General features: G+C 40.4%; 1 protein-coding gene across 1 annotated transcript in view; it reads right to left on the bottom strand.

Moving 5' to 3' along the window:
- Positions 1 to 22,648, bottom strand: part of CPNE4 (copine 4) — a gene marked incomplete at its 3' end in the record, with an annotated part of 615,561 nt that overhangs the window by 169,067 nt on the left and 423,846 nt on the right. The window contains exons 4-5 of the mRNA XM_079705040.1: positions 19,424 to 19,495; positions 2,427 to 2,501 (exon numbers count right to left, since the gene is read on the bottom strand). Of these exons, the coding sequence (XP_079561166.1) occupies positions 2,427 to 2,501; positions 19,424 to 19,495 (147 nt within the window). The remainder of the gene's footprint in view (positions 1 to 2,426; positions 2,502 to 19,423; positions 19,496 to 22,648) is intronic.

Raw genomic sequence — 22,648 nt, 5'->3', positions numbered from 1 at the left:
CAATTAAGTCCATCTTGTTTAATGTATCATTTAAAGCTTGTGTTTCCTTATTTATTTTCATTTTGGATGATCTGTCCATTGGTGAAAGTGGGGTGTTAAAGTCCCCTACTATGATTGTGTTACTGTCGATTTCCCCTTTTATGGCTGTTAGTATTTGCCTTATGTATTGAGGTGCTCCTATGCTGGGTGCATAAATATTTACAATTGTTATATCTTCTTCTTGGATCGATCCCTTTATCGTTATGTAGTGTCCTTCTTTGTCTCTTCTAATAGTCTTTATTTTAAAGTCTATTTTGTCTGATATAAGAATTGCTACTCCAGCTTTCTTTTGATTTCCATTTGCATGGAATATCTTTTTCCATCCCCTTACTTTCAATCTGTATGTGTCTCTAGGTCTGAAGTGGGTCTCTTGTAGACAGCATATATATGGGTCTTGTTTTTGTATCCATTCAGCCACTCTGTGCCTTTTGGTGGGAGCATTTAGTCCATTTACATTTAAGGTAATTATTGATATGTATGTTCCTATTCCCATTTCCTTAATGGCTTTGGGTTCGTTATTGTAGGTATATTCCTTCTGTTGTGTTTCTTGCCTAGAGAAGTTCCTTTAGCATTTGTTGTAAAGCTGGTTTGGTGGTGCTGAACTCTCTCAGCTTTTGCTTGTCTGTAAAGGTTTTAATTTCTCCATCAAATCTGAATGAGATCCTTGCTGGGTAGAGTAATCTTGGTTGCAGGTTTCTCTCCTTCATCACTTTAATTATGTCCTGCCACTCCCTTCTGGCTTGTAGAGTTTCTTCTGAGAGATCAGCTGTTAACCTGATGGGGATTCCCTTGTGTGTTATTTGTTGTTTTTCCCTTGCCGCTTTTAATATGATTTCTTTGTGTTTAATTTTTGACAGTTTGATTAATATGTGTCTTGGCATATTTCTCCTTGGATTTATTCTGTATGGGACTCTCTGTGCCTCCTGGACTTGATTAACTATTTCCTTTCCCATATTAGGGAAGTTTTCAACTATAATCTCTTCAAATATTTTCTCAGTCCCTTTCTTTTTCTCTTCTTCTTCTGGAACCCCTATAATTCGAATGTTGGTGCATTTAATGTTGTCCCAGAGGTCTCTGAGACTGTCCTCTGTTCTTTTCATTCTTTTTTCTTTATTTTTCTCTGCATCAGTTATTTCCACTATTTTATCTTCCACCTCACTTATCCGTTCTTCTGCCTCAGTTATTCTGCTATTGATCCCATCTAGAGTATTTTTCATTTCATTTATTGTGTTTTTAATCGATGCTTGATTCATCTTTAGTTCTTCTAGGTCCTTGTTAACTGTTTCTTGCATATTGTCTATTCTATTTCCAAGATTTTGGATCTGGGAAATAGAATCTTGGATCATCTTTACTATCATTATTCTGAATTCTTTTTCAGGTAGACTGCCTATTACCTCTTCATTTGTTAGATCTGGTAGGTTTTTATCTTGCTCCTTCACCTGCTGTGTGTTTTTCTGCTTTCTCATTTTGCTTATGTTACTGTGTTTGGGGTCTCCTTTTTGCAGGCTGCAGATTCATAGTTCCCGTTGTTTTTGGTGTCTGTCCCCCGTGGCTAAGATTGTTTCAGTAGGTTGTGTAGGCTTCCTGGTGGGGGGGACTAATGCCTGTGTTCTGGTGGTTGAAGCTCGATCTTGTCTTTCTGGTGGACAGGTCCACGTCTGGTGGTGTGTTTTGGGGTGCCTGTGGCCTTATTATGTTTTTAGGTATCCTCTCTGCTAATGGGTGGGGTTGTGTTCCTGCCTTGCTAGTTGCTTGGCATTGGGTGACCAGCACTGTAGCTTGCTGGTTGTTGACTGAAGCTGGGTGCTGGTGTTGAGATGGAGATCCCTGGGAGATTTTTGCTGCTTGATATTATGTGGAGCTGGGAGGTCTCTTGTGGACCCGTGTCCTGAAGTTGGCTCTCCCACTTCAGAGGCACAGCACTAACTCCTGGCTGCAGCACCAAGAGCCTTTCATCCACCCGGCCAGGTATGTGGGGAGTTTCTTGCCTTTTGGGGGGTCTGAGGTCTTCTGTCAGCATTCAGTAGGTGTTCTGTTGGAGTTGTTCCACGTGTAGATGAATTTCTGATGTATCTGTGGGGAGGAAGGTGATCTCCGCGTCTTACTCTTCCGCCATCTTCCTCCGGCTCCTTTCCTATCTTCTCCAGAAAACCCCTTCAAAAGCGTTTCCCCTTCACCTCGTGCCTTCCCCACCCTTCCGGCTCTTCCTCCACGCCTAACTGCTTCTTAATTTGGGGGAAGCCTAACTTTGCAGACCTCTCTGAAATCTTTGATGTGTTTAATAATATGAGTTGAAAGGGAAAAAATAGCTGTGAGGGAGAACCTTATTAAGCTTTGTGTGCTAGTTTTATTACTACCTTCAATAAAGCTGATGCCAAACACTTTACCTTGTCATCCAGTTTCCGTGCGTTGAAGGCAAGTTCAACGTAGTCATCATTGCCAGATAATTCCTCAGCAATCACCTAAAGGAAAAAGGACACATCAGGTGCAGTGGCAGTTGGACAACTAAGCCCAGGAATTCATGAACAATTTAGCTCACGTTTGATCCAAAAATCAACAAAGACTGACATTTGGCATGGAGTTTCCCACAACACAGTAAAGATGGCACAGCATCTCCAGGTGTACAGGGAACTCCCTAGAACAGACCACAGAAGATAACTAGATCTCATCTGTGCTGAGCATGAGAACATGAGATATGGGGGGAAAGCTAAGGGAAGAGGTTTTGGAGGAGCAATTAGGAAGAGCTTTTCCTTCAAAGGTCACACAGCACTGAATGGCATGTCCATATAATTATATACATTTTCTTCTTTGGGAAGTGACAAAAAAGGAGGAGCAGGCCAATATTTCTTCACTGTTTTGAATCACACCAATAAGGGGCGGGGAATAAACTGGTCTCTACATCCCTTCCAGACCAATGATTACCAGGTTATCAAATAAATGTTCTAATTCCAGTGTTTCAAAAAAGACTGTCCTTGGGCTTTGAGAGAGAGAGAATAAGGAACTAAACATTTAAATCTCAAGAACAGAGAATTCCTGACAAAGACTTTGACAAAAGTGAAGAGATAATAACCTAAAACCCTTTTTCATAAAAGATCACTTCCCAATATTGAATACCAACTCTCAAAACCTTGGAACAGAAACTGGTGGAAAAGAAGTGAGGACAGAGGCCTGAGGAGCAGGGGTGGGAGCATCAAGACTAAGGTGGCATGAGAGCCATGTGGAGGACAGGCTCCTTGGGCTCTAGCCAGGTGTCAGGGCTGTGCCACTGAGGTGGAAGAGCCAAGTTCAGGACACTGGCCCACAAGAAACCTACCAGCTCCATGTAATATCAAATGGCAAAAATCTCCCAGAGATCTCCATCTCAATGCCAAGACCCAGCTCCACTCAATGACCAGCAAGTTACAGTGCTGGACACCCTATGCCAAAAAACTAGCAAGACAGGAACACAACCCCTCCATTAACACAGAGACTGCCTAAAATTATAATAAGGCCAGAGACACCCCAAAACACACTACCACACGTGGACTTGCCCAGTAGAAAGACAAGAACCAGCATCATTCACCAGAACACAGGCACTAGTCCCCTCCACGAGGAAGCCTACACAACCCACTGAACGAACTTGAGCCACTGGGAACAGACACCAAAAACAATGGAAACTACGAACCTGAAGCCTGCGAAAAGGAAATCCAAAAAACATTAGGTTAAGCAAAATGAGAAGACAGAGAAACACACAGTAGATGAAGGAGCAAGGCAAAAACCCACCAGACTTAACAAATGAAGAGGAAATAGGCAGTCTACCTGAAAAAGAATTCAGAATAATGATAGCAAAGGTGATCCAAAATCTTGGAAATAGAATAGAGAATATACAAGAAACCTTTAACAAGGACCCAGAAGAACTAAAGAGCAAACAAACAGTGATGAACAACACAATAAATGAAATTAAAAATTTTCTAGAAGGGATCAAGAGCAGAATAACTGAGGCAGAAGAACGGGAAAGTGACCTGGAAGATAGAATAGTGGAAATAACTACTGCAAAACAGAATAAAGAAAAAAGAATGAAAAGAATTGAGGACAGTCTCAGAGACCACTGGGACAACATTAAACACACCAACATTCGAAATATAGGGGTCCCAGAAGAAGAAGAGAAAAACAAAGGGACTGAGAACATATTTGAAGAGATTATAGTTGAAAACTTCCCTAATATGAGAAAGGAAATAGTTAACCAAGTCCAAGAAGCACAAAGAGTCTCATACAGGATAAATCCAAGGAGAAACACACAAAGAAACATATTAATCAAACTATCAAAAATTAAATACAAAGAACACATATTAAAAGCAGCAAGGGAAAAACAACAAGTAACACATAAGGGAATCCCCATAAGGTTAACAGCTGATCTTTCAGCAGAAACTCTGCAAGCTAGAAGGGACTGGCAGGACATATTTAAAGTGATGAAGGAGAAAAACCTGCAACCAAGATTACTCTACCCAGCAAGGATCTCATTCAGATTTGATGGAGAAATTAAAACATTTACAGACAAGCAAAAGTAAGAGAATTCAGCACCACCAAAGCAGCTTTACAACAAATGCTAAAGGAACTTCTATAGGTGGGAAACACAAGAGAAGGAAAAGACCTATAATAACAAACCCCCCAAAATTAAGAAAATGGTAATGGGAACATACATATCAATAACTACCTTGAATGTAACTGGATTAAATGCTCCAACCAAAACACATAGACTGGCTGAGTGGATACAAAAACAAGACCCGTACATATGCTGTCTACAAGAGACCCATTTCAGACCTAGGGATACATACAGACTGAAAGTGAGGGGATGGAAAAAGATATTCCATGCAAATGGAAATCAAAAGAAAGCTGGAGTAGCAATTCTCATATCACACAAAATAGACTTTAAAACAAAGACTAGTACAAGAGACAAAGAAGGACACTACATAATGATCAAGGGATCAATCCAAAAAGATATAGCAATTGTAAATATTTATGCACCCAACATAGGAGCACCTCAATACATAAGGCAAATACTAACAGCCATAAAAGGGGAAATTGACAGTAACACAATCATTGTAGGGAACATTAACACCCCACTTTCACCAATGGACAGATCATCCAAAATGTAAATAAATAAGGAAACATAAGCTTTAAATGATACATTAAACAAGATGGACTTAATTGATATTTATAGGACATTGATCCAAAAACAACAGAATACACATTCGTCTCAAGTGCCCATGGAACATTCTCCAGGATAGATCATATCTTGGGTTACAAATCAAGCTTTGGTAAATTTAACAAAATTGAAATTGTATCAAGTATGTTTTACGACTGCAATGCGATGAGACTAGATATCAATTATAGGAAAAAATCTGTAAAAAATACAAGAACACGGAGGCTAAACAATATGCTTAAATAACCAAGAGATGACTGAAGAAATCAAAGAGGAAATCAAAAAATACCTAGAAAGAAATGAAAATTAAAACACAATGACCCAAAACCTATGGGATGCAGCAAAAGCAGTTCTAAGAGGGAAGTTTACAGCAATACAATCCTACCTTAAGAAACAAGAAACAACTCAAATAAACAATGTAACTTTACACCTAAAGCCATTAGAGAAAGAAGAACAAAAATACTCCAGAGTTCGCAGAAGGAAAGAAACCATAAAGATCAGATCAGAAATAAATGAAAAGGAAATGATGGAAATGATAGCAAAGATCAATAAAATGAAAAGCTGGTTCTTTGAGAAGATAAACAAAATTGATAAACCATTAGCCAGAGTCATCAAGAAAAAAGGAAGAACACTCAAATCAATAGAATTAGAAATGAAAAAGGAGAAGTAACAACTGACACTGCAGAAATACAAAGGATCATGAGAGATTACTACAAGCAACTCTATGCCAATAAAATGGACAGCCTGGAAGAAATCGACAAATTCTTAGAAATACACAACCTTCCGAGACTGAACCAAGGAGAAATAGAAAACCTAAACATACCAATTACAAGCACTGAAATTGAAACTGTGATTAAAAATCTTCCAACAAACAAAAGCCCAGGGGGGCTTCCCTGGTGGCGCAGTGGTTGAGAGTCTGCCTGCCGATGCAGGGGACACGGGTTCGTGCCCCGGTCTGGGAGGATCCCACATGCCGCGGAGTGGCTTGGCCCATGGGCCATGGCCATTGAGCCTGCGTGTCCGGAGCCTGTGCTCCGCAACGGGAGAGGCCACAACAGTGAGAGGCCCACATACCGCAAAAAAAACAAACAAACAAACAAACAAAAAAAGCCCAGGACCAGGTGGCTTCACAGGCCAATTCTATCAAACATTTAGAAATGTTTTTCTCAAACTCTTCCAAAATATAGCAGAGGGAGGAACACTCCCAAACTCATTCTACGAGGTCACCATCACTCTGATACCAAAACCAGACAAAGATATCAAAAAGAAAGAAAACTACAGGCCAATATCACTGATGAACATAGATACAAAAATCCTCAACAAAATAGTAGCAAACAGAATCCAACAGCACATTACAAGGATCATACACTATGATCAAGTGGGGTTTATCCCAGGAATGCAAGCATTCTTCAGTATATGCAAATCAATCAACATGATAGGTGCAGGACCCGGAGGAAGATGGCGGAAGAGTAAGACGCGGAGATCACCTTCCTCCCCACAGATACATCAGAAATTCATCTACACGTGGAACAACTCCTACAGAACACCTACTGAACGCTGACAGAAGACCTCAGACCCCCCAAAAGGCAAGAAACTCCCCACATACCTGGGTAGGTCAAAAGAAAAAAAGAATAAACAGAGACAATAGGATAGGGACGGGACCTGCACCAGTGGGAGGGAGCCGTGAAGGAGGGAAGGTTTCTACACACTACAAGCCCCTTCGCGGGCGGAGACTGCAGGTGGCGGAGGGGGAAAGCTTCGGAGTAGCGGAGGAGAGCACAGCAACAGGGGTGAGGAGGGCAAAGCGGAGAGATTCCGGCACAGAGGCTCGGTGCCCTCAGGCACACACCAGCCCGAGAGGCTTGTCTGCTTGGCCGCCGGGGCGGGCGGGGCTGGGAGCTGAGGCTCGGGTATCGGCTTTGAGTCGGAGCGCAGGGAGAGGACTGGGGCTGGCGGCAGGAAGAGAGCCTGAAGGGGTTAGTGCACCACGGCTAGCCCGGAGGGAGTCCGGGGAAAGGGTCTGGAGCTACCAAAGAGGCAAGAGACTTTTTTCCCTTTTGTTTCCTGGTGCGCGAGGAGAGGGCATTAAGAGGGCTGCTTGGGGAAGCGCCGGAGACAGGCGCGAGCCGGGGGTAAGGTGCGGACCTCGGAGACGGGCGTGGGATGCTGGGGCCGCCGCCGCCGCTGCCGCCGCCGCCGCCGCGGGGCCTGTGTGCGAGCGCGGGTCACTGTCCGCCCCGCCTTCCGGGGGGCCTGTGCACCCCGCCACTGCCGGGGTCCCGGGACCCAGGGACGGCTTTCCCGGGAAAGCGCACGGAGCGCCACGGGCTGCTGCAACGTCACGCCGGACTCTGCCGCCGCAGGCCCGCCCCACACTGCGCGCCCCTCCCTTCCCTCTGCCTGAGTGAGCCAGAGCCCCCCGAATCAGCGGCTCCTTTAAACCCGTCCTGTCTGAGCGAAGAACGGACGCCCTCCGGCGACCTACGCGCAGAGGCGGGGCCAGGTCCAAGGCTGAGACCCGGGAGTTGTGAGAGCAGAGACAGGGAAATCTCTCTGTGCAGCCTCGGAGGCAGCGGATTAAAGCTCCACGGTCCATTTGATGTGCCCTGCGTCTGTGGAGTGCATGAATGGACAGCGAATCATCCCAAATTGAGGAAGTGGACTTTGAGGACAAGATTTAAGACTTTACCCCCTTTTTCCTCTTTTTACAACGAATTATCCCAAATTGAGGAGGTGGACTTGGAGAGCAAGATTTTTGATTTTTCCCCCTGCTCTCTTTTTGTGAATGTGTATGTGTAATCTTCTGTGTAAGATTCTCTCTGTATAGCTTTGCTTCCACCATATGTCCCAGGGTCCTATCGGTCCGTGTTTTTTTTCAATAATTACTTTTTAATTTTAATAACGCTACTATATTTCATACTTTATTCTATTTTACTTTACCTGCTCTTTCTTTTTTTCCTCCCTTCCCTTCCTCCCTCCCTGCCTCCGCTCCTCCTTTCCTTCTTTCTTTTTCTTTTGTCCCTCCCTCCCTCCCACCCTTCTTCTTTGCACTTTCTTTTTCTTTCCTTCCTCCCTCGCTCCCTCCTGTCTTTCTTTCTTTCTTTCCTTCCTCCCCCCTCCCTCCCTCCCTTCTTCCATTCATTCTTCCTTTTGCTTTCCTCCCTCCCTCCCTCCCTCCCTCCTTTCTTTCCTTCTTTCTTTCCATCCTTCCTCCCTCCCTCCCTCCTTTCTTTCTTTCTTCCTTCCTTCCTTTCTTCCCTTCTTCCTTTCTTTCCCTCTCTCTTTCTTTCTTCTACTAATTCTTTCTTTCTACTTTTTCTCCCTGTTATTCTGAGCCGGGTGGATGAAAGGCTCTTGGTGCTGCAGCCAGGAGTCAGTGCTGTGCCTCTGAAGTGGGAGAGCCAACTTCAGGACACGGGTCCACAAGAGACCTCCCAGCTCCACATAATATCAAACAGCGAAAATCTCCCAGAGATCTCCATCTGAACACCAGCACCCAGCTTCAGTCAACGACCAGCAAGCTACAGTGCTGGTCACCCTATGCTAAGGAACTAGCAAGGCAGGAACACAACCCCACCCATTATCAGAGAGGCTACCTAAAAACATAATAAGGCCATAGGCACGCCAAAACACACCACCAGACGTGGACCTGTCCACCAGAAAGACAAGATCGAGCCTCAACCACCAGAACACAGGCATTAGTCCCCCCCACCAGGAAGCCTACACAACCTACTGAAACAACCTTAGCCACTGGGGACAGACACCAAAAACAACGGGAACTACGAATCTGCAGCCTGCAAAAAGGAGACCCCAAACACAGTAACATAAGCAAAATGAGAAGACAGAAAAACACACAGCAGGTGAATGAGCAAGATAAAAACCTACCAGACCTAACAAATGAAGAGGTAATAGGTAGTCTACCTGAAAAAGAATTCAGAATAATGATAGTAAAGATGATCCAAGATTCTATTTCCAAGATCCATAATCTTGGAAATAGACAAAATGCAAGAAACAGTTAACAAGGACCTAGAAGAACTAAAGATGAATCAAGCATCGATTAAAAACACAATAAATGAAATGAAAAATACTCTAGATGTGATCAATAGCAGAATAACTGAGGCAGAAGAACGGATAAGTGAGGTGGAAGATAAAATAGTGGAAATAACTGATGCAGAGAAAAATAAAGAAAAAAGAATGAAAAGAATTGAGGACAGTCTCAGAGACCTCTGGGACAACATTAAACGCACCAACATTCGAATTATAGGGGTTCCAGAAGAAGAAGAGAAAAAGAATGGGACTGAGAAAATATTTGAAGAGATTATAGTTGAAAACTTCCCTAATATGGGAAAGGAAATAGTTAATCAAGTCCAGGAGGCACAGAGAGTCCCATACAGAATAAATCCAAGGAGAAATACGCCAAGACACATATTAATCAAACTGTCAAAAATTAAACACAAAGAAATCATATTAAAAGCGGCAAGGGAAAAACAACAAATAACACACAAGGGAATCCCCATCAGGTTAACAGCTGATCTCTCAGAAGAAACTCTACAAGCCAGAAGGGAGTGGCAGGACAAAATTAAAGTGGTGAAGGAGAGAAACCTGCAACCAAGATTACTCTACCCAGCAAGGATCTCATTCAGATTTGATGGAGAAATTAAAACGTTTACAGACAAGCAAAAGCTGAGAGAGTTCAGCACCACCAAACCAGCTTTACAACAAATGCTAAAGGAACTTCTCTAGGCAAGAAACACAACAGAAGGAATATACCTACAATAACGAACCCAAAGCAATTAAGGAAATGGGAATAGGAACATACATATCAATAATTACCTTAAATGTAAATGGACTAAATGCTCCCACCAAAAGACACAGAGTGGCTGAATGGATACAAAAACAAGACCCATATATATGCTGTCTACAAGAGACCCACTTCAGACCTAGAGACACATACAGATTGAATGTAAGGGGATGGAAAAAGATATTCCATGCAAATGGAAATCAAAAGAAAGCTGGAGTAGCAATTCTTATATCAGACAAAATAGACTTTAAAATAAAGACTATTAGAAGAGACAAAGAAGGACACTACATAACGATAAAGGGATCGATCCAAGAAGAAGATATAACAATTGTAAATATTTATGCACCCAACATAGGAGCACCTCAATACATAAGGCAAATACTAACAGCCATAAAAGGGGAAATCGACAGTAACACAATCATAGTAGGGGACTTTAACACCCCACTTTCACCAATGGACAGATCATCCAAAATGAAAATAAATAAGGAAACACAAGCTTTAAATGATACATTAAACAAGATGGACTTAATTGATATTTATAGGACATTCCATCCAAAAACAACAGAATACACATTTTTCTCAAGTGCTCATGGAACATTCTCCAGGATAGATCACATTTTGGGTCACAAATCAAGCCTTGGTAAATTTAAGAAAATTGAAATTGTATCAAGTATCTTTTCCGACCACAATGCTATGAGACTAGACATCAATTACAGGAAAAGATCTGTAAAAAATACAAACACATGGAGGCTAAACAATACACTACTCAATAACGAAGTGATCACTGAAGATATCAAAGAGGAAATTAAAAAATACCTAGAAACAAATGACAATGGAGACACGACGACCCAAAACCTATGGGACGCAGCAAAAGCAGTTCTAAGGGGGAAGTTTATAGCAATACAATCCCACCTTAAGAAACAGGAAACATTTCGAGTAAACAACCTGACCCTGCACCTAAAGCAATTAGAGAAAGAAGAACAAAAAAGCCCCAAAGTTAGCAGAAGGAAAGAAATCATAAAGATCAGATCAGAAATAAATGAAAAAGAAATGAAGGAAACGATAGCAAAGATCAACCAAAGTAGGGGCTGGTTCTTTGAGAAGATAAACAAAATTGACAAACCATTAGCCAGACTCATCAAGAAACGAAGGGAGAAGACTCAAATCAGTAGAATTAGAAATGAAAAAGGAGAAGTAACAACTGACACTGCAGAAATACAAAAGATCATGAGAGATTACTATAAGCAACTCTATGCCAATAAATTGGACAACCTGGAAGAAATGGACAAATTCTTAGAAATGCACAAACTGCCAAGACTGACTCAGGAAGAAATAGAAAATATGAATAGACCAATCACAAGCACTGAAATTGAAACTGTGATTAAAAATCTTCCATGAAACAAAAGCCCAGGACCAGATGGCTTCACAGGCGAATTCTATCAAACATTTAGAGAAGAGCTAACACCTATCCTTCTCAAACTCTTCCAAACAATATCAGAGGAAGGAACTCTCCCAAACTCATTCTACGAGGCCACCATCACCTTGATACCAAAACCAGGCAACGATGTCACAAAGAAAGAAAACTACAGGCCAATATCACTGATGAACATAGATGCAAAAATCCTCAACAAAATACTAGCAAACAGAATCCAACAGCACATTAAAAGGATCATACACCATGATCAAGTGGGGTTTATTCCAGGAATGCAAGGATTCTTCAATATACGCAAATCAATAATGTGATACACCATATTAACAAGTTGAAGGAGAAAAACCATATGATCATCTCGATAGATGCAGAGAAATCTTTTGACAAAATTCAACGCCCATTTATGATAAAAACCCTGCAGAATGTAGGCATAGAGGGAACTTTCCTCAACATAATAAAGGCCATATATGACAAACCCACAGCCAACATTGTCCTCAATGGTGAAAAACTGAAACCATTTCCACTAAGATCAGGAAAAAGACAAGGCTGCCCACTCTCACCACTCTTATTCAACCTAGTTTTGGAAGTTTTAGCCACAGCAATCAGAGAAGAAAAGGAAATAAAAGGAATCCAAATTGGAAAAGAAGAAGTAAAGCTGTCACTGTTTGCAGATGACATGATACTATATATAGAGAATCCTAAAGATGCTTCCGAAAAACTACTAGAGCTAATCAATGAATTTGGTAAAGTAGCAGGATACAAAATTAATGTACAGAAATCTCTGGCATTCCTGTACACTAATGATGAAAAATCTGAAAATTTAATCAAGAAAACACTCCCATTTACCATTGCAACAAAAAGAATAAAATATCTAGGAATAAACCTACCTAAGGAGACAAAAGACCTGTATGCAGAAAATTATAAGACACTGATGAAAGAAATTAAAGATGATACAAATAGATGGAGAGATATACCATGCTCCTGGATTGGAAGAATCAATATTGTGAAAATGACTCTACTACCCAAAGCAATCTACAGATTCAATGCAATCCCTATCAAATTAGCAATGGCATTTCTCACAGAACTAGAAAAAAATTTTCAAAATTTGTTTGGAAAAACAAAAGACCCCGAATAGCCAAAGCAATCTTGAGAACAAAAAACGGAGCTGGAGGAATCAGGCTCCCTGACTTCAGACTATACTACAAAGCTACAGTAATTAAGACAGTGTGGTACTGGCATAAAAACAGAAAGATAGATCAGTGGATCCGGATAGAAAGCCCAGAGATAAACCCACGCACATATGGCCAACTTATCTTTGATAAAGGAGGCAGGAATATACAGTGGAGAAAGGACAGCCTCTTCAATAAGTGGTGCTGGGAAAACTGGACAGGGACATGTATAAGTTTGAGATTAGATCATTCCCTAACACCATACACAAAAATAAGCTCAAAATGGATTAAAGACCTAAATGTAAGGCCAGAAACTATCAAAGTCTTAGAGGAAAACATAGGCAGAACACTCTATGACATAAATCACAGCAAAATCCTTTTAGACCCACCTCCTAGAGAAATGGAAATAAAAACAAAGATAAACAAATGGGACCTAATGAAACTTCAAAGCTTTTGCACAGCAAAGGAAACCATAAACAAGACCAAAAGACAACCCTCAGAATGGGAGAAAATATTTGCAAATGAAGCAACTGACAAAGGATTAATCTCCAAAACTTATAAACAGCTCATGCAGCTCAATATCAAAAAAACAAACAACCCAATCCAAAAATGGGCAGAAGACTTAAATAGGCATTTCTCCAAAGAAGATATACAGACTGCCAACAAACACAGGAAAGAATGCTCAACATCATTAATCATTAGAGAAATGCACATCAAAACTACAATGAGATATCATCTGAGACCAGTCAGAATGGCCATCATCAAGAAATCTAGAAACAATAAATGCTGGAGAGGGTGTGGAGAAAAGGGAACACTCTTGCACTGCTGGTGGGAATGTGAATTGGTACAGCCACTATGGAGAACAGTATGGAGGTTCCTTAAAAAACTAAAAATAGAACTACCATATGACCCAGCAATCCCACTACTAGGCATATACCCTGAGAAAACCATAATTCAAAAAGAGACATGTACCAAAATGTTCATTGCAGCTCTATTCACAATAGCCCGGAGCTGGAAACAACCTAAGTGTCCATCATCGGATGAATGGATAAAGAAGATGTGGCACATATATACAATGGAATATTACTCAGCCATAAAAAGAAACGAAACTGAGCTATTTGTAATGAGGTGGATAGACCTAGAGTCTGTCATACAGAGTGAAGTAAGTCAGAAAGAGAAAGACAAATACCGTATGCCAACACATATATATGGAATTTCAAAAAAAAAATGTCATGAACCTAGGGGTAAAACGGGAATAAAGACACAGACCTACTTGAGAATGGACTTGAGGATATGGGGAATGGGAAGGGTAAGCTGTGACAAAGCGAAAGAGAGGCATGGACATATATACACTACCAAACGTAAGGTAGATAGATAGTGGGAAGCAGCCGCAGAGCACAGGGAGATCAGCTTGGTGCTTTGTGACCGCCTGGAGGGGTGGGTTGGGGAGGGTGGGAGAGAGGGAGATGCATGAGGGAAGGGATGTGGGAACATATGTATATGTATGACTGATTCACTTTGTTATAAAGCAGAAACTAATTAAAAAAAAAAAGAAAAAAAAAGTGGTAGGGACATCTAACAATAATTGTTTTGGACATCATGGAGAATAAACAATAAAATAAAGCATTATTTTGAAAAAAAAAAAAGACGTAGTGCAAAAACAACCCAAAAGGAATGTGCCTCATTAATAAGTTTCATACTGATTACATGTTGAAATAATATTTTGGATATACTGGGTTAAGTAAAATAAATTATTAAAATTGAAAAAAAAATCAACATGATACACCATACTAAAAAATTGAAGTAGAAAAACCATATGCTCATCTAAATAGATGTAGAGAAAGCTTTCGACAAAATTCAACACCAACTTATAATGAAAACCCGCCAGAAAGTAGGCATAGAGGGAACTTTCCTCAACATAATAAAGGCCATATATGACAAACCCACAGCCAACATTGTCCTCAATGGTGAAAAACCAAAATTATTTCCACTAAGATCAGGAATAAGACAAGGTTGCACACTCTCACGACTATTATTCAACATTGTTTTGGAAGTTTTAGCCACAGCAATCAGAGAAGAAAATGAAATAAAAGGAATCCAATTTGGAAAAGAAGAAGTAAAGCTGTCACTGTTTGCAGATGACATGTTACTATACATACAGAATCCTGAAGGTGCTACCAGAAAACTACTAGAGCTAATCAATGAATTTGATATAGTAGCAGGATACAAAATTAATGCACAGAAATCTGTTGCATTCATATACACTAATGATGAAAAATCTGAAATTGAAATTAGGAAAACACTCTTCTTTACCATTGCAACAAAAAGAATAAAATATCTAGGAATAAACCTACCTAAGAAGACAAAAGACCTATATGCAGAAAATTATAAGACACTGATGAAAGAAATTAAAGGTGATACAAATAGATGGAGAGATAGACCATGTTCTTGGATTGGAAGAATCAGCATTGTGAAATAACTCTATTACCCAAAGCAATCTACAGATTCAATGCAATCCCTATCAAATGGCATTTTTCACAGAACTAGAACAAAAAATTTCACAGTGTGTATGGAAACACAAAAGACCCTGAATAGCCAAAGTAATCCTGAGAAAGAAAAACAGGGCTGGAGGAATCAGGCTCCCTGACTTCAGATTATATTACAAAGCCACAGCAATCAAGACAGTATGATACTGGCACAAAGACAGAAACAGAGATCAATGGAACAGGATAGAAAGCCCAGAGATAAACCCACGCACATATGGTCACCTTATCTTTGATAAAGGAGGCAAGAATATACAGTGGAGAAAAGACAGTCTCTTCAGTAAGTGGTGCTGGGAAAACTGAACAGCTACATGTAAAAGAATGAAATTCGAACACTCCCTAACACCATACACAAAAATAAACTCAAAATGGATTAAAGACCTAAATGTAAGGCCAGACACTATCAAACTCATAGAGGAAAACATAGGCAGAACACTTTATGACATAAATCATAGCAAGATCCTTTTTGACCCATCTCCTAGAGAAATGGAAATAAAAACAAAAATATACAAATGGGACCTAATGAAAGTTAAAAGCTTTTGCACAGCAAAGGAAACCGTAAACAAGACGAAAAGACAACTCTCAGAATGGGAGAAATTATTTGCAAATGAAGCAACTGACAGAGGATTAATCACCAAAACATACAAGTAACGTATGCAGCTCAATATCAAAAAAAACAAACAACCCAATCCAAAAATGGGCAGAAGACCTAAATAGACATTTCTCCAAAGAAGATATACAGATTGCCAACAAACACATGAAAGAACGCTCAACATCATTAATCATTAGAGAAATGAAAATCAAAATTACAATGCGATATCATCTCACACCGGTCAGAATGGCCATCATCAAAAAATCTACAAACAATAAATGCTGGAGTGGGTGTGGAGAAAAGGCAACCCTCTTGCACTGTTCCTGGGAAAGTAAATTGATACAGCCACTATGGAGAACAGTATGGAGATTCTTTAAAAAACGAAAAATAGAACTACCATACGACCCAGCAATCCCACTACTGGGCATATACCCTGAGAAAACCAGAATTCAAAAAGATTCATGTCCAAAATGTTCACTACAGCTCTATTTACAATAGCCAGGACATGGAAGCAACATAAGTGTCCATCAACAGATGAATGGATAAAGAAGATGTGGCACATATATACAATGGAATATTACTCATCCTTAAAAAGGAACGAAACTGAGTTATTTGTAGTGAGGTGGATGGACCTGGAGACTGTCATACAGAGTGAAGTAAGTCAGAAAGAGAGAAACAAATACCATATGCTAACACATATATATGGAATCTAAAAAGAAAATGAAGAAAAATGGTCAGAAGAACCTAGGGGCCAGAATAGAATAAAGATGCAGACCTACTAGAGGATGGACTTGAGGATACGGGGAGGGGGAGGGGTAAGTTGGGAAAGAGTGGGAGAGTTGCATGGATATATGTGCACTACCAAGCATATGATGGATGGCTGGTGGGAAGCTGCACAGAGAGATCAGCTTGGTGCTTTGTGACCACCTAGAGGGGTGTGATAGGGAAGGTGGGAGGGACAGATATGCAAGAGGGAGTAGATATGGGGACGTATATATATGTATAGCTGATTCACTTTGTTATAGAGCAGAAACTGACACACCATTGTAAAGCAATTATACTCCAATAAAGATGTTAAAAAAAAAGTCAATAGAAAAACAACAATAACAACAACAAAAATATAGGGACCAATGTAGCCGCATATAGGTTAAACCACTTCTAAATCATGTTAGGACTTCACCATGCATTTGGAGGCCATAATGTGTGGACACCCTTATCAAATTTGTTATGTGGAGACACTGAGCTTTTTTTTTTTTTTTTATAACAAATTTAATCAGTTATACATATACATATGTTCCCATATCCCCTCCCTTTTGCGTCTCCCTTCCACCCTCCCTATCCCACCCCTCCAGGCGGTCACAAAGCACCGAGCTGATCTCCCTGTGCTATGCGGCTGCTTCCCACTAGCTATCTACCTTACGTTTGGTAGTGTATATATGTCCATGCCGCTCTTTCACTTTGTCACAAATTACCCTTCCCCCTCCCCATATCCTCAAGTCCATTCTCTAGTAGGTCTGTGTCTTTATTCCTGTCTTACCCCTATGTTCTTCATGACATTTTTTTCCTTAAATTCCATATATATGTGTCAGCATACAGTATTTGTCTTTCTCTTTCTGACTTACTTCACTCTGTATGACAGACTCTAGGTCCATCCACCTCATTACAAATAGCTCAATTTCATTTCTTTTTATGGCTGAGTAATATTCCATTGTATATATGTGCCACATCTTCTTTATCCATTCATCTGATGATGGACACTTAGGTTGTTTCCATCTCCGGGCTATTGTAAATAGGGCTGCTATGAACATTTTGGTACAAGACACTGAGCTTTAATTCAATTTCATCTCCATTCTATCTGAGATCAAATTTTCCATTATGAGTTGGGTTCATCTGTTCTGAGTACACATTGGTAGCCTCTGGAAATATTTATTTTATGCATAATATTAAAGCTAAAAGAGTTGTCTAAAGAAGGAAGGATCCCTCCAAATGTGTGAGCACCTGAAGAGTAGGGAACATGGGTCCAGATACATAGTGAAAACTGAAGAACTACTTGATAAACCAGAAATCATCATATTTACATTTTTCATTCAATTCTCTTTTGTCCCATGTCATCTTAATGCCTCTTACACTCCACTTGAGCTGTGGTCTTTAACTATTTTGTGGTTACAGACACCTTTGGAAAGATGATGAAAGTTATGACCTCCATTTGCAAAGCCTAGAAAATTTTGCACATACTTTCAAGTGTTTTCCAGAAGCTATGGGAGCCATTGTTCTGATCCAAGGACATAGGATTAAGAGGAGTATTTAAATATTTAAAATTAGGAAGGAGGTTAAGTTTTTCTGGGCTGTGTAGAGAAAGGAAATTCCCAAGGAGTCTTAGAGACAAGTGACAAGATGAGCTTGTGTTCACCTGGGAAAGAACCGTGGCAGATCTCACACCTGGGTTCACCCTCCCAAGTCTTATCTAGGATTGTGGGCTTTGGTAGGGAGCCCATGGGTCCATGGAATTTTAGAGCACCAATGGCTTCTTTAAAGACCGTTTGAACCATTTGTTCATGATTGAACCTGGCAGTCAAGAATAAACTCTGACATGACTGCATCATTTTAATATTTAATATTCAAGCCAACAAACTCAGCTAAGTGCTTGTGAGAATGGTCCTAACTTTCACCAGTGGAAATAAAATATTTTTGAATTTTTCCTTTAAAAATGGCTTAAATTTTTAAAAATGAATCAGTCACTTTCAAGTTAAAAAGGCATGTTCAGAGGAACTTAGGAGGTTTTCCTCCCAAGACAATCTGCCTTGCAATCAATTCAGATTCTCCTGGTACTTTTTTCTACCTATTACTATTATTTTTTGTCCACACAGCTAAATGGTTAGACTATCTTTCTTAAGGGCACTAATACAAGATGCCAAAGTTTCAAATACTGGAGTTCTACTTGAACATTTAATATTTTATTTAGAAATACTTCCAGTATTGCCTTATAGAACATTCTGCAATGTTACAGAACAGAAAAGTTCTGTAATCTGCACCGTTCAATATAGCAGTGGCCAGCCACATGGAACTACTGAGCACTTGATACGTGGATAGTGGAAGGAAGGACTATTTGCTTTTATTTAATTTTAAATAATTTTAAATTCAAATAATCACATGGCTACCAAACAGAACAGTGTGGTTCCAAACTATTATATTAAAGAGGAGAGTTAAATGCTGGGCTCTCTCATCCTTAGGCAACAGACCAAACCTTGGACTAAATGCTATTAGAACATTTTTTTTCTCAAGAAACTGAGAAACAGGGACAGGTAGCTTTTTTTGGCGGGGGGTGAGGGGGATAGGTAGCTCTGATGATTTGAAAACTCCAGGCAATTCTGTATTCTTACTGTGCTCAATAACTCCATCTTTGTCCCCTGCTAAACCCTACATTTAATTACAGAAGTGCTTATTTGAAGTGAATGGCCTCACTTTCAAATCCTTTTTCCTACAATGGAAAGGTCAAAATTGTATTGTCAGGAAGGAGAAAGATGGAAAAAAGAAAGGGCGACTGGGACAGTTGAGCAGTTATGGGTTCAACTCCCAACATCCAGAGGGTCAGCTTCCCACATGGCTGGGTCGGACCAGCCAGCTCCATTTTGGGCGCCTGGGCAGGTGGCTGCTTAGGGAGGGCTCACCGTGATGGAGGATTTCCCTGCCGTGTTCCCGTGCTTCAACAAGGATTTGGACAGCTTTCTCTGGGAAACAATCTGTACAAAAGGAAACACAAGGTGGACATACTAGTCATATACTTGCAGGTATACTCTTTAGTATTTCCCTTACAAAATTTTGCACTTACAGCTCTCCTTGAAATTATGACATCAATGTTCATTTATTTTCCAAGGTTCTTCCACAAACCTCTCCTAAATACAGGTCATTCCCTTCTTTCCTGTGCTGTAAGTGTGAGTGTGTAAGGGATTACAGACAATTCAGTACTAATGGAGGTGGCTTAATCGTTGCTGAGACATTTATATTAAAATTAGACAAAACATATTGGATATGTACATTAACATAAAGGAGATGAAGTTTCAGAATGATCTCAAATTAGCACTAAAACCTCTGTGCAGAGTGGAGGATGGGGTGAAGGGAGGAAAGAAACTCAAGGTATAAATATACACTTCCTGTATCGATTACCTCTAGAGTTCTATTTTTAATATATTCAGTAGGAAGCAATAAAGTAAGTCATGAGGAGACTGATGCTCAGACAAGCCAAAAGGAGTAACTGGGGTCATCTCCACTGGGAGCTATTCTTAGCAGAACCTACCCCATCCTCTCTTGTTTTCTTTTCTGAAAGGGAAAGGTGGCAAGGCAGTGAGGCCCTGATGGGCCTGCACCCCATGATTCCCCAGGATTCCCAGAGGAGACAAGACTTAAAAGACTCGAGTGAAAGCCGTTCTCTGCTCTCGGCAGAGGGAGAGCATAGTCCTCTGCTGTGGGTGGCAGCTTCTATCTGGATGGCCCCAGTGATCCCCGCTTCCTGATATTCTTGCCATTGTGTAATTCCCTCCCCTTGTGTTGGGTGGATCCAGTGATTTGCTTCCAATGAACAGAATACTACAGAAGTGATGGGATATCACTTCAGGGATTAGGTTCCAAAATCACTGGCTTCCTTCTTGCTCATCATCTCTCATTGTCTCTCTTAGAGCCTTTGCTCTGGGGGAAGCAGGCTGCTAGGTTGTAAACAGTCCTGTAGGAGCAGCCCACATGGCCAGGAATTGATGTCCCCACTCAACAGCCAGTGAGAACCAGAGGCTATCCAGAAGCCACACAACAGCCTGGAGCAGGTCCTCACACAAGGTGAGCCTTGAGATAACTGCACCTCAACAGCAGCCTTGTGAGAGACCCTGGTCCAGAAGACCCAGCCACACTGCCGCAACTCCTGACACACAGAAGTTGTGAGATAATAAGTGTTTTTAAGCTTTCAACTTTTGCAGTAATTTTTAATGCAGCAATCGGTAAAAGTACACATAAGAAAGGGAAAGAGATCACTGTGAAGAGTGGGGACATAAACCCATTCTCTGAAATCCTTATATATTTTGTCTCTGTGTTAGAGCAATAAAAATATTAGGAGTGTGCTAATATCAAATGCAAAAAGTTCAGAGACCTTCCCTAGGCCAAGCAGATTAAAGATCCTAATGTTCAGTCTGCTGTCATCTGAAGAAGGAGTGTTTCTATAAAGAATCACCAGGTGATGATGATGATGTTGATGACATCAGTGAGAGCAATGGGAACTCCCATGTAAGTATACAGATTATGTGGGAGATGCCTTATTCATTCCAAAAATAATTATCTAGTCCCCAAAATATGACAAACTTGGTGCTAGGCACTAAGAATAGAGTGGTAAGCAAAGTCAGAAGCAATAGCTGACCTCATGGAGCTTACATTTTAGTGGGGGAGATAGTAATAAACCAAATGGTCAAACAAATATAACTCATCACAAAGGAGAGATGTGCTGGCCATGGTGGGGATGATGAATGGGGTGACTGAGAGTGGACCACTTATGAATCTCTGGCAGCAGTACAGGTGAGAGGTAATAGTGGCTATGGAGATGGAGAGAAAAGACCAGATTTATGAGATAGTTAGGTGTAAAATAGTCAGAATTTGGAAATGGATTGAATACGAAGAGAGTGGGAGGCATCTTAAATGTATCACTGGATCAGAGAATTATGCCCTTCAGTGAGTTAAGAGTCACAAGAAGGAGACATTAAATTGGAAGGCAAAGAACAAAGTTTGGGGTAGAAAACAGACTGGAGTGGGTTGAAGAGGAGAGAAAGAGGAAGTAAATGGACAAGAAGAAAATTCTTTCAATGAGTTTGGCTATGTAGTGGGGAAGAGAGAATAGACCCTGAGGGGAAGGAGAAATTCAGTAAGGTTTTTGTCTTAGTGGTCACTTTGTTGCTAAATTTACAGCCCCACAAATTTGGTATTATTAATTTCCTTTTATAGAGGAGCAAAGTTGGACACAGAGAGTTTAAGTAACTTTCCTAAGGCCATAGAGCTAGAAGGGAGTGTGGCTGGGATTTGAACATAGGTCTGACTCCAGAAACTGATCTCCAGTTACATTATGACTGGTAAGTGAACTCCTAAAACAGGTTCAGAAAATGTGCGCAGCTGGATTTGTACTACATGTGTTTGCTTTTAAGCCCTAGATCTCATGTTAGTGCTTAAGCCTCAATATGTAAGCATGGAGAAGATGGTAAAGAAATAATTAAGTTAAAACTTAAGAATGAAGTAATCTGGAGACACTGGCTTTGGTTAAGTGCAGTGTAGCATAATGATTAAGAACATAGGTTTTTTATTTATAGTTGACTATCAATAAAATGACATGAAAAAATTCAGGTGATAAAGGAATTGGCTTTCCTTTCCATAGTTAATTCTGAATTCAAACTCATCTTTCCCACCCTACTCATTAAGAATGTTCCAGTGCTTTTAGTCCTATCAGCAAAATCATTATTTCCCCCCCGCCAATTCTCAGATTGTCACTTGTTCTAGAAAAGCTACCATTTCCTAGAATAATGTAGACATTATTTTTTAACTTGAGATAAACCAAAACACAGGAAACACAGAAGACAAACAAACACAGAAGACTTTGTGGTTTCTCTCCAAGGGTTTTTCAGTGGGAAGTGGAAGGGAAGACACATGAATAGAAGACAAAACAAGGGTCACTGATAAGCAGTAGCCAGGTCAGTATCTCTCTAAAGAAAGGTAACAGATTTATTTGGGAACATTATACCCTGTTCCCAAATAAATCTGGTATCAGAAATACTTTGGTCCACTGTCACTGCGTTTCATCCACATTGGTTACCTACCCCAATAACTCCAAGTGACCCCAACAAACTTGTCAGCCCTGAGATGATCCATGC

This window comes from Hyperoodon ampullatus (genome assembly GCF_949752795.1).
Source record: "Hyperoodon ampullatus genome assembly, chromosome: 5".
NCBI lineage: Eukaryota > Metazoa > Chordata > Mammalia > Artiodactyla > Ziphiidae > Hyperoodon > Hyperoodon ampullatus.
This window is presented reverse-complemented; position numbering and strand designations above follow the sequence as displayed.